This window comes from Aythya marila, assembly GCF_965140915.1.
Source record: "Aythya marila genome assembly, chromosome: 16".
Lineage (NCBI taxonomy): Eukaryota > Metazoa > Chordata > Aves > Anseriformes > Anatidae > Aythya > Aythya marila.
The window spans coordinates 3,851,807-3,864,284 of NC_139057.1; the positions used below are offsets into that span (position 1 = coordinate 3,851,807).

Below are 12,478 nucleotides of genomic sequence, written 5' to 3' on the forward strand. Positions count from 1 at the left end.
TTGAAATAGTAATGAGAATATATATTATTTTTTTTAAAAAAGGGAACATACCACTCCTACTTCTACACTTAACTGCTGTATTCCAGGGAGTATTTGGCTAAACTGCTTATCACACACTGAAAATAGCAAAAAGAACTTGAGGAAACAAGATGCTTCTGCTGCAAGAAAGAAAGAAAAATCCCCACCAAAACACCCAAACCAAAGCCTTTCTTTGATGAGTACATGGTGCCGGAGAAGCTGGAACTTGGGAGAGATGTGAGAGTCTATTAGTCTAGATGAAACTTTTGCTGTTATCCTAAGCACTCCAGACAGAATTTTAAATAAGGTGTTGCTTTATGTGCATTTTAACAGTTGCAATATACCAGTAATAGATTAATTTTTCAGAATAACAGATTTATGTAGGTCCTCACTTTCTGAGCTGCTGAATGATGGATGTGGAGGTGCTGATGTTGAGATGCATCAGCACCAAATCCAGGGAAAGGGGTTAACTCCACATCCCCTTGTACTAAATGCTCTGGCTTTGCAAGGTCAGATGCTGAGTTTTAATTTGATGGGTTCAAGCTCTACCACTGCTTTTGTGTATAGCCTCAGCCAACTCATTTGATCCATTTTGCCCTGGGAATCTCGCAGACAAACGCTGCCAGAACTCATGGGGCTATTTTGGGTTTCACTGCCCCAGCTGCCTTCACAGGGAAGAAGGTTAGGATGGGCCCACACCAGCCCTACCACTGATGGCACCAAGGTGGAGTAAAATTTGCTGCTTGGTACTGCTGCTTAGCACCCAAACTCTTCTATGACTTTGCCTTGCCCCTGTGACTCAGGATGCAATTAAGTTGCATCCTAACCAACCAACAAAGACCTAATCCCAACCAACAAAGATTTTGTTAGCCCTGAAAGCATCCCCATATCTACTTATAGCAGACACAGCATCCACCAGCCTGAGGGATGGCAACAGCTAACACAGAAACCAGCCTGAAGCACCTACAGGGTATGAACAACACACTTAGGTGCCCACAGCCAAGCCTAGACTTAATTCTGTTGCTGAAGCATAACTCAGGTTCGTTTTGAGCACCCAGCACCCTGAGGGGAAAGGCGAGGGTGGGAGAGGGGGAAGAAAGCCTTCTGCTTGCCCAGGGAAGCTACTGCAGCAGCAATGGACTGCTTGCCCTCGAGTGAGGCCAGCACTGAGGTTCACAGTGCTAATTTGGCCAAAAGTGCTGTGTGATCTTTAATGAGTAGAGAAGATCAAGCCTTAAGTTCTCCGTGAGAAGATCTGTATTGGTCTCAGTGACTTTGATAATAAAGTACACCAGCATCCAGATGCTCTGATGATGGCTGGACATTTCAGAAATGGTAACAGACAGAGAGAGACTAGCACTGATGACAGACAGACACCTTTCATGAAAGCCATAGCAATTCAATGGATTGGCTTATTTTTAATACCCTCCTGCCATCCCCTGCAATTATTTCTGGTTTCCCAGTGGAAGGCTTCCTGAATGCTCTGATCAGTGCCTTTGGGACGATTACCAGGACCAGTGTGTTCAACAGCCCTTGGAGATCACATCCCTTTGATATTTTTTTAAGTTCAGGCTACACCACTACACTGAACTCCCCAAATCGATTTTCCATTTGCCCTCCCTTTCCCTTAATAACACTCTCTGTATACTGTGCACATTTAATTTACTCCAGCAATTTCCCGTCCCACTTTCACATTTTTGACCATAAAAACCTGGGGAAAAGATAACTTATACTGACAACTCTGTCAGGGCATCATTTCTCTTAATGCATCACATTAGAGTCTTATTGAAGCATGAACAATGTGAAGCCTGGGCTCACCGTTGTCAGCCGCCAAGAATGTGGCCTCGTAGACATTATTCTTAATGTAGTCTGACTCTCGATCAAGGACAGCAGCGGTAGTGATCTGACCATTTGTGGCATTAATGTTCAGCCAGTTTGCAGGATCTGACAGCTTAGAGTATCTACAGAGAAAGGAAATAAATACATGGCAGTCTTTTCACTGACATATCCTTAATATTGCTTGAAATAAGGTTTTTCTGGACTCCTGACCCATGATTCAAAGGACCTTTAGATAACTGGTTTTGTTGACAAACAAAATGCTAATTGAGTATCCGGTTTTTGACCTCCACAATTATTCAATTTTTCTATTTCTTTCATTTTAAAGGTTTTCCTTTCTGCTAAGTGCCACTTACACGCCAGCTTCCTCCTACTGGGAGTGGATGTAGCCTGAGGACTCTGCAGCCAAGAAGAAATGGGGTCTGCAATGACCACTGCATATGTTTGCCTGAGTTAGAGGACAGATTCTTGCTCTATATTGCTCTTCATAAAGTAGCTTGTGCTCTAAATCCATGGACATTCCTGTTTTCTGCTGCTTACAAATAAACAACAGGTTGGGAAATAGCACGTGGGAAGAACGGCAGTTTTCAGATGTGTTAAACACTGTTTTGGCCACGCCACTCCTTTGTATCAGAATCACATCCTCAGGAGTATAACAGGAACTCACAGCTCTATTAAGGCATGGACCAAAGGCTGAAGCCTCTCCTGAAGTATTTTATATGGCTTTGATACAGCGGGTGAGGTGGTGCTATGCACAAGGGACGTTTGCAGAGAACAGCAACAAGGAGATGGCTGGAAGGGCCAAGGGGCACATTTGTAAGAGTGCTCCCCATGGGCAGCAACGTGGGGCTGTGAGCAGGAATAGATGCATGAGGACAGAGCCCTTATTTGACACCAGTGATCTCAGGATCAACAAAGTCCAAAAGCACAAGGAGAAGCCTTCTGTGGGACCAGGGAGTAGAGACAATCTAGTTTCTGGACCAACATGTTCTGTTTACCTTTCTCACTTGCTTTCTTGCTTCCATTTTCTTCCTTGCTTTGGATTTCTACCTCTGTTTTATAAGGCTTGAGTTGAGATGGACACTTATCACCTGTGGTTCAACTGGAAGCTAATAAATGGCCAAGCTATAAATCACTGAAATAAGCACACGAAAGATGAGCTTATTTTATGAGTAACTCAGACCTGCTGATGGTTTGATATTATTTTTTTTGTCTTTATATATGCAAGCAGGAGAACCTCCAGCTGCTGGTGAGTAACCATTTCCAGAAATGGGCCGTTTGAAGCTGAAACTCAAAGTGAAACTTGAGCTGTGTGAATCCATGTGAGCAGGAAAGCAACAGCACAGCTGCACAAGCCCCTGCCAAAGGAAAGAATTACATTTCATGGAGCTAGACTCTTTGGGATGTTTTCATTTCTTTTTAATATCATTGCTGTAAGTCTCTTGCCCTTTCACTGCTAAATGACCAGGGATCCAGTTTCAAAGCTGGCTTTGTGAATGCATCTGTGGCTAATGAGGATAACTTGAGGTGTGACATTGGCCATGCCAAGCTGTGCCTTACTGGAGATGCTCCTGCTTCCTTACCTTGTATTTGTAAAAACTCCACTTTATCAAAGACTGTTTAAAGCACAGCTCTGAAAACAGTGTGCAAGGCTATAACAGCTGGACCAGCTCTCTGAGAACTGCTCACCATGGATCCATAGGATTAGCTTTTAGGGTATCTTTTTTTCCCTAATTTACCAGTGCCAATGATGAAGGAAAAACAAAGTACCTTTGGATAGCTACAGGACCCTAGCAGCATTGTGCTGCCTCTTGCAAAGCCTTGGCATCAGGCTGCCCTGATGAAAAGAGGGTAAGAGAGACTGTGCTTTTGTTTGGAAACAAAGCACTCCTGGATTCACAAAACATGTGTCCTGGGAGCACTGCGAAAAATCAGCTCAAGTAATTTGCTGTTCGTATTTACAGCAAGTCTTACAAGAGCCTGCACAGGCACTGTGCGATCCCAGGAAGGGCTCAGCAGAGCCAGTCCTACCCCCTGAAATGGTGGATGCTTGTTTGGGGTTACAGACTGACCACCTCTGGATCAGGGGAGCATTCAGCCAGAAAGAAACTGCTCTCTCCTGTGAAGAACCAGACTTCCTATGGACATCAGGGAAATAAAGACTCTTCAAAGGGCAATATTTCAAGAATAAAAGGAAAACTGGCTTGTTAGTTAGGAGGGTCTCTCTCCTTAGAAGTCGCAATACCTGTCTAAAGACAACAAGATGAGGCAGTGAATAAACAATCATTTTCTAGACCAGGCAGTGCAGTGGCAGGTGAAATATTTCAAACTCTTCCTGACACAAAATGTCACAACTGATGTAGGTTTAAGAGGCCTCTGCTGTGGTCACATAGTATGCTCACACTGTGCTTTTAAAGCTAGGCTGAAGCTAAAGCCTCCATAAGCAACACCAGACATAATGAAAAATCACAGTCACTGCATCTGGAAATCTAGCCCTAGCCCCTTCTGCGCCTCAGTTTCCCCTCCGTAAAACAGAAATAACAAAGCTGTCTTTTCCCATATTGTGTTTATGAAGTGCAAAATCAACATAGGTCAACAATTTTATGACAAAGCCGTGAAAAAACATTTCATAAAATGTAGCCTTGATCCCTGTCTCTGTAATGACACAGGGACCCCTGCTAGTGACTGGTTTCATGGGAAGCTGAGAACTGCCCTTTTGCTATCCAGTAACATGGGATCCCATTCTGCCTGCCCTCCTGGACCAGAGCCTGGCTTTCAGAGGGAGGATCAGATGTTCACCAGCTTGTGGGGTGTTCTGTGAACACTCGACTGGGGCTGCAAGTACCTGCCAGGTATTTAACAGATACCACATCAGTTAGTTCACAAATTCAATTTCAGCTCCTGCTGAAATTCCCCTCGTGTACATGAGCTCCTGTGGCTGGCTGGTCTCTCACCTTACTGCTTGCTGCATGAAGCGATCAGGATCCACAGCGGAAAACGTTGTCAGGACTGTCCCTGTGGGCACCCCTTCCTCCAGTCTGATCAGCTTGTGGTTCGTTGGGAAATACGGCGCTTCGTTGACGTCTGTAACCGAAATGGTGACTCCTGCTGTCGACTGGAAGGACATCTGGATTCCACTGGCCAGGGGAGCTTGGTTTGATACCATCACTGTCAGCATGAAAGCTCTGTTCATCTCGTAATCGACTGCCTAAAACAAACAAACAAGCAAGAATTGAGCCAAGCAGAGAACAAATTCAACCTTCTGGCTGAAAGCTGCAAGATTTAGACGGTGGATGATACCAAAGTCATTGCCTCATCTCATTTCTTTCTGAGCCCAGTTCTTTTGACTGGGTTCAATCCTGTGAGGCTTTGGCCTTCTAGTATTTGGAGGACCAAAGAGTTAAAAACCCACAAAGTAAAAATTGCAGGGAGGATTTGCATTGTGTTTTGCTCCAGTGCTCCATTGTTTCCAGAACAGAAGCTGCCAGTGCTAGTTTAGCACTGGATGAACAAATCCACCGAGGGCTGCCATAAAACCAACAGGCAGAGCCTGGTCAGAGGAACTGGACCAGTACTTAACGGTTCTGTTAGCACTTAAAGCTTCTGACTAAGTAGCCAGGACAGTCTAGGTGGACCCAAGAGCCTGAAGTGCTTTTCCTTTTCCCTCTTAAGTGAGATTATAAGCAAAGGTTGAGCTGCAAGGAGCAATGCTTGGTCCTGCTGCTCAGGTGGCCCCTCCAGTGGGACCTCTTGTCCTTTTGCCTTGTGATCTCTGGAGGTTGCCTGCATGCTTGCACACTTGTTGGGTGGCTACAGATCTCTTTCAAAATGCACATAAAGGTGATGTGCCTTAGGAGCCAGGAGGAGTGAAAAGCCTTTGCTGGCATGACTGACTGAACTGCAGTATAATAATAATTTCTAACCCATCCCACTAATTATTGTGAGGGAAGTCACTAATCATCTGCCAGGGATGCTTGAGTTATGCGGGATCACACCTCTGCTTCTTAAAAAATGCTTTGCTGTAATTTATGAATTTAGAAGCGTAACATCTCCTTAGTGCTGAGTCTGCAAGGCGTACCCTCACTGGTGTAAAACGCCATAGCTACACTGACTTTGGTAATGCTATCCTGATTTACATCAGCAAGAGCTGGCTTCCCTGTTCTGTTTAAAATACAGTATTGTCAGGAGAGAAATCAAATCATAGGAGGCTACAAGAGAGAAACAAATTTCAGGGGCAAAAGGTAAAACAGTGGAATCTCTATTCAATTGAAGTGCAAATGCTCCTATTGCTAAACGGTTTCCTGACAGACAGGGCCAACATTTAATAAATAAAAGGAAGCATAAAGATTCCCAATACACCCACCAGCACTGACTCATGGACTTCAACCGCATTCAGAAAAGATGCATGGTAAAAGTTCCCATTTAAACACTATTCACGGCCTTGAAACAATTTGACTAACACATTTCCTCAATGTCTTTCAAGCGCCTCTAATTTATATTCCCCCATTTTATATATATATATATACGTGTATATATATATATATATATATATATTTTTTTTTTTTTCTGTGTGCTGGCCTGTTTGCTAACGTTGCCCACAGTCTGTACTGAGTCCCTGCAGGGGCTCGGCTGGGGTGGGCTGGGCAGCACCCAGGGGTTGATCCGAGCAGCCTCTTTTGCTTCTTTTCTGGGAAGTCCCAAACCAGGGATGCAGAAATGCAGCACAGGGACTGGATTGACCCCATAACACCCACCCCACTGACTTGTCACGGAGGCATCTGTACCCCATGGTGGCCTGTGGTGGCCCAGTGTCTGACACTTGTCTGCACGGGACAGTCCATCTGCCTCCCTCCCAGCTGTGCCCAGTAGGGTCCCGTTTCACATCTTTTCTTTTCTCTGCAACATTTGCCTGCAATTCCCCTCCCTCACGCCCATCTCCTATCCAGATGCAGCAGAGTCAAGCCGAGGGCTTGCCACGTGTCTTCCTTTACTCAAGGTACTTTTAACTAAAGGGAACAAATTTGCCTTATGTTATTGTTGAAGCAAATAATAACTGAAGCTTTGGAAGCATCTCCATTATAAATTCACAGCTCTGATCCATGCAGAGTTTATAATAACATTTTACTCAGCTGGCTGCCACAGGGCAGCCACTGCTGCTCTTGGAGATTGTTTCCAGACTCTGCGATGTCTCAGCTGTGTGCGAAGTTACTCTCTCCTTGATCAAGGCTTTCTTTGAAGATTAGGGTCTTGCACAGATATGGAAATGGTTTAGAAAAGGCATGAACAGAAAAAGGAAATGCTATGCTTTCAGTGATTGGGCTAGAGCAGCAGATGAGGTTTTGCTGAGAGAAGCTGCAAAATGGCCATCATGAGCGTCGTGTGAACTCCAAAGGGCTTCTTGGTCTGGAAGTATTTCTGGCCCCAAACTGCTGCTAGAGGAGTGGGTTTCTCCACAACATGCCCTTCTCTGCACTGTGTCTGCCACTGCTGCAGCCTAGACATAAACCCTTTTGCTTGCAGTTGTGGGAACTGTGTTGTTACCTGTGTTTTCAGCCTATACCAGGGATGAAAACAGCAAGAGACTGCTCCCATGCCACGAAGAACAAGCTCTGGCTGGCCATCCAGTTTGGTGTGCATACATTCCCCTAACCTTTAAGCATATTCACTTATTAACGGAGAACAAAATATTTCAAAGAAGAAGGTGGAATCCTAAGAGTCTTCCCTTCTTCACCATGAAAATTTAATCACAAGCATTTTCACTTATTCTCCTTGCTGAAAATACACCAAAAAACCTCTCAGCTTGATAAGGGGAAGAAACTCCGGGCAGCCAGGGGGATAAGGTGAGGGTATACAGTAAAGACATTCAACGCAATTTCAAGCTCTGAGCTCAGCTTGACAAGATGGGATTTTCGGGTGGTTCTTTGCATTGTGATCACTGTGGGTTACACAGCAGTGGAAAGTCAACACCAGCATCAGTGGTGCCTTGACAAATCTGCCCGGCTTTCTGCTTGCAAGTTCTGAATAAGGGACGGTTCATTATGCAAAAGTTCTTGTGTGGCAGCGATGATCTTGTAAATCCCCTGTTCTTCACTTTGATGTGGCTTTAAACTGCAGTTGTGACACTTTACTAGATTAAGTCTAAGGAGTCCTCCCCTGCTTTCAGTCATAGTGTTGGCATTTTGATTTCAAACTGGCTGCTGATGTCAACAAAAGTTAAATTGTTCCATTTTACTTTGTTGAATGTTTTCTGTTTAAGCAGAAAATACATACATATGGATAAGTGCATACTTAGATGCATAAATGCATCCATACACATGCATGTCCAGAAATACTGCTAGGCCTGAAGATGTTTTATAACGTTGCATCAGATAAGGCTGTCAAATGTCATTACAGAGCAATAAAGAGTGATAAATACAGGAACCCTGCTGAAATATCATCTAGCAGGTAAGATGATGTCTTCCTTAAAGTTTCAGCAAAGTGGCATCTGCAGACACACACACATAGCCTAGGGGCCAGGGAGCAGGACAAACACACAAGCTCACACGTTTCCACCAGTGTAACCTCACTGGCATTTCCCTGGTGTCATTTTTTCTCATATCCAAACTGTAAGAAATAAGAATGACTGCAACTTATTAGCCACAAGGGAGTGGGGCTCTTTTTTTCAACACGAAGGTATTCTTTGATCAGGTTGCTCTCTAAACACCAGCGTTCCATCCTAAGTAGTTGATTACAACTTCTTGTTAGATAAGGCCAGGCCTGTCAGAAGATAAAGGCTTTGTCCATCCCAGCATGTATTATCCATTTTGGGAGCAGCGCACGGCATGTGCAGTGCAAGGCCCTACTGATCACAGCAGCCTATTCATGATGCCTTCACTTTCTTGGTAGTCAGTGGGAGCATCCATAGGCATCTTATCTGGGAAGAGATTCAGGGAATGCTGAATGAACCTGGTTAGTTTCTGACTGCGTGTAATTACTGCAGAAGCATTCATTGCCTGGGCTGCTGGTCTCAATAACCGAGTGGGGAGCAAACTCTCAAATGATGATAAACGCATGTTCTCTGGAGGCAAGAAAAGAAACTGAATTTGATACTTGTGGAAATACCTGGAGTGTCTGTGATCTCCTAATCTGGAAGGCAATGGATGGAGGAAAGAAGGGGTAGAGAATATTTATAGTCTTATTTCTCAGAGCCTTTGGACAAGATCCTCTGATGATCTAACGTGTGGAGCAGCCTTCACTGAGGATGTGGTCCACACTGTGTGTTTATTGCTTGATACTAGGAAAGGAACATTTCTCCAGCTTTTTATTTTTATTTTTTTTTTTTCTGAATAGCTCAGAGGAAAATCTTCTCTCTTCTTCCCTTCTGTTACCAAGAAATTCTCTCCTTCTGAAATGCCTTCTGTACTCCCTGCAGATCAGTTGGCCGATCCCCTACAGTGAAGTGCTACCCACTGCTTCACAGGTAGCTGGCAAATTTCTGGCTCAGAAAGGAGAATCACAGCTTCTGCCTCGAACTGCCAAGCAGGGCAGGACTGGACAGTCCAGGCACCAGTCCTACTTCCAGAGCTCAAAAAGGAGCAGGTCAGGCGCTGATGCTGGCAGTTGCCTTTGGCACGTGAGAGTTTATGAAGGCTTATGGTGGGAGAAACCCAGAATCACTGGCATAGCTCAAAACAAAAATATTCAGGACAACTGCACAGAGAGAGTGGGTAAACAACAGCTTGAAGCACTTGTACTCCCAGGTAGGGAAGGCATGAAATAACAGCAGGCCTCTGGCAGTCCTTTTGGCCTTAGTGAGCTTAAAAGGTGACAAATACATCTTTGCTTTGGCTTCCCACTTACCTTTACGACAGTTACCATGCCTTCGTTGGTGACAGGGTCTGTCCGGATGGTGAAGTGCCCAGAGGGGTCCCCGCTGATGATGCGGTAGATGGCATTCCAGTTGGGGGAGTGAGGCTGGTCCCGGTCCATCACCGTCAAATTTGCAACCACAACCTCCACTCTGTTCTCAGGAACTTCCCCTGAATACTGCAAATAAAAGACAGGAGCGGTCACAGTGGGATCTTTTTGTTGGTCCTCGTGGCTACATCCCCTTAACCAGCACACCAACAAGGATATCAGTCCCATGAAGAGGAACACGGGTGCATGCTGTGAGAAACATGTTCCTTTCTCACCTCTGCTTTGCGTATTGTTTTTCTTTGAATATTTTTCCAAACCTTTTTAATTCTAGCCTCACTTTTTAACCCAAAGGAGAACAAACCTGCTATCACCCAGCCACTGCCCACATTTTAGCAAATGCTTGAAGCAAAACGAAAATGTTCCTGACATTCTCATTAATTTACAGCAATTGGAGAGTTAATTCTCATTAGAGGGTAAAATGGCAGACTAAAATGTGCTGTTTCTATGATGACTATGTCCCTTTAAAACAAGGTATTTTGCCTCACTCAGATTCCCGTCATGGCATTTGCTTTTTCAGCGATTTTATTTCATTTTCTTTCTTTCTTGTACTTGATTTGATTTTTGTCTCATTATTTAAAGTGTTTCTTGTGATTTTGCCACAGCCTTTCCCGGTGCTTAATTCTCTCATTTAGCACTGATTTTCATGGAGCATGTCCAGCTCAGGCATATCCTGATGCATTAGCTGCATTCTTTTCTGCTTTCCAGTCCTTGATTTATCATATGGCTGATCAGGGATCCTGCTCTGCGAATACTTCCAGTGTTTGGGGCTCAGAAGCTGCCAGTAAGACACATTCCCAAATTTTCAAATGTGCTCATCCCTCAACATTGCCTATTATCAGCACTTGCAAATCAACACTCTGATTGACATATGGCAAATTAAACACTGGGGAAACGATGGGAGCGGCTGGCTCTGAGTCTGCAACTGAAAGCCTGGCCCCAAACTGCAGGAGCAGAGCATTTTGAAAATCTGGCCTTTGGTGTGCACAAATGCCAGGTTATGTAAATGATAATAAATCATTCCTTTGTTAGCACAAGGGTCCCTTTCCAGTACTAACCCATACCCATCCTTTGGAGTCCTTCAGCTATGTGTGCTTATATTTAGTATACATTATTGCACTTCTCCAGGAAAAATACTCAATCTGCCCTATGTTAATGTAGATTTAAATTTGCCCTTTAGTGGTATCTTGAATGGCATTTTGCCCTCTTTTCTGGTATGCGCCTGTCCTAAACAAGTTTTTGTTAGTGAATGCAGATGGCATCTCTTTCCAGCCATGCTGAGTGGTGGGGAAGAACAGTGGGAAGCTGCGAGATAATTCTAGTTCCAGCACATGCTACAGTTCTTCTTGTCTCTTCATTTCCCATGATTTCACGGGTTCTTTACCCATTCTCGTGCCCAATTTGGAATCTCTGCAGCACACAGCTTAAGCAGGGGAAAATTTATATGGAAATTTATCAAAAGCCTTTTGAAAAATCCATTAGATTATGTCAGATGTACACTCCTATTACCATTTTTTTTTCTGAATCCTGCTCAACAGAACTCAAGGAGATTAGTTAAGTAGGATTGTCTCTTACTAAATCCACACTAGTTATTGCCTATTACATGAATTTTATGTTGTATGGCATGCCAGCAACGACAAGTTGATGAGCCTCCGGTCTCTTCTAGGAGATGGCAGCACTGCTAACATCAAGGCATCATATTTGTTGCAATTTCAAAAGATTTTAGTACTTTATGCATCTATATCAAATCTCTGACCTTAGGCCACAGTTCTTTATCCACCACTGCTAGGCTTACACCTTGCAGAACCAAACAGGATTAATTCATTAAGAGCAAGCTAAAAGCTCTAAGACACTTAAGAGGACCAGAATTGCAGGCTGCTGAACACCTGTAGTAGATCATAATCCAGGTGTCACCAATGAGTTTGAGTCACCTGGAAAAATACCACACAATTGCCACCAGACTTTAGAGAAGCTTTTTGTAAAAGCCATCACAATACCTGTTTTTGGCCTGTAGCAATGTAGTAAAGACATATTTTAAATATAGGAGATATAAAAAAAAATTATAAGTACACAAGGACATCTCAATATAAAGTCTAGAGGAAGATCATAGCCCTCTATAAAGCTTTTCCATTAGTGTAAAGATCAAAATGCTCTGCATATACTGAGGAATCCAGGAGCTGATCCAGTTGCAATACCTACTAGGCATTAGTTAGTTCTTTTAGTTCTATTCAGCGCTAAGGGTAAATATTGTCTATTATGCTTATAAAGCCAAATATTTTTCTGATGACAACAATACCTACTCTAGAATCAAAAGACCCATCCAAAGCTGTGCAGGTCAAGAAGCAAATACCGGGGAGATGCACCACAAAGAAGAGAACAAATTTTTATCATCTATCATCAGCAGCTACTGGGAATCCAAAACGTAACCCATCTTTCCTCCTGCTAACACTCCCCCACTATCATTAGTGTAAGTAAATGCTGTAACATGCATTGTCCACAATTGTCTTTACCGTTAATAAAATTAAGTAATGACATTAAATTACATTTGCTAAAGGAAGGATGGCAGCTCAGAGCTACCCACACTTCTTTAATATCATTCCCTCCCTACCCTGGAGTAATTTAGGATAATGAACAATACCATCTTTCACTGTGCTGCTTTACAGCATTCCCT

At 43.6% G+C, this 12,478-nt stretch overlaps 1 protein-coding gene across 1 annotated transcript in view; it reads right to left on the reverse strand.

The window, feature by feature from the left end:
* CDH4 (cadherin 4) overlaps positions 1-12,478 on the reverse strand; it is a 457,614-nt gene that overhangs the window by 11,926 nt on the left and 433,210 nt on the right. Inside the window, exons 9-11 of the mRNA XM_082773208.1 lie at positions 9,694-9,879; positions 4,809-5,062; positions 1,837-1,979 (exon numbers count right to left, since the gene is read on the reverse strand). Of these exons, the coding sequence (XP_082629334.1) occupies positions 1,837-1,979; positions 4,809-5,062; positions 9,694-9,879 (583 nt within the window). The remainder of the gene's footprint in view (positions 1-1,836; positions 1,980-4,808; positions 5,063-9,693; positions 9,880-12,478) is intronic.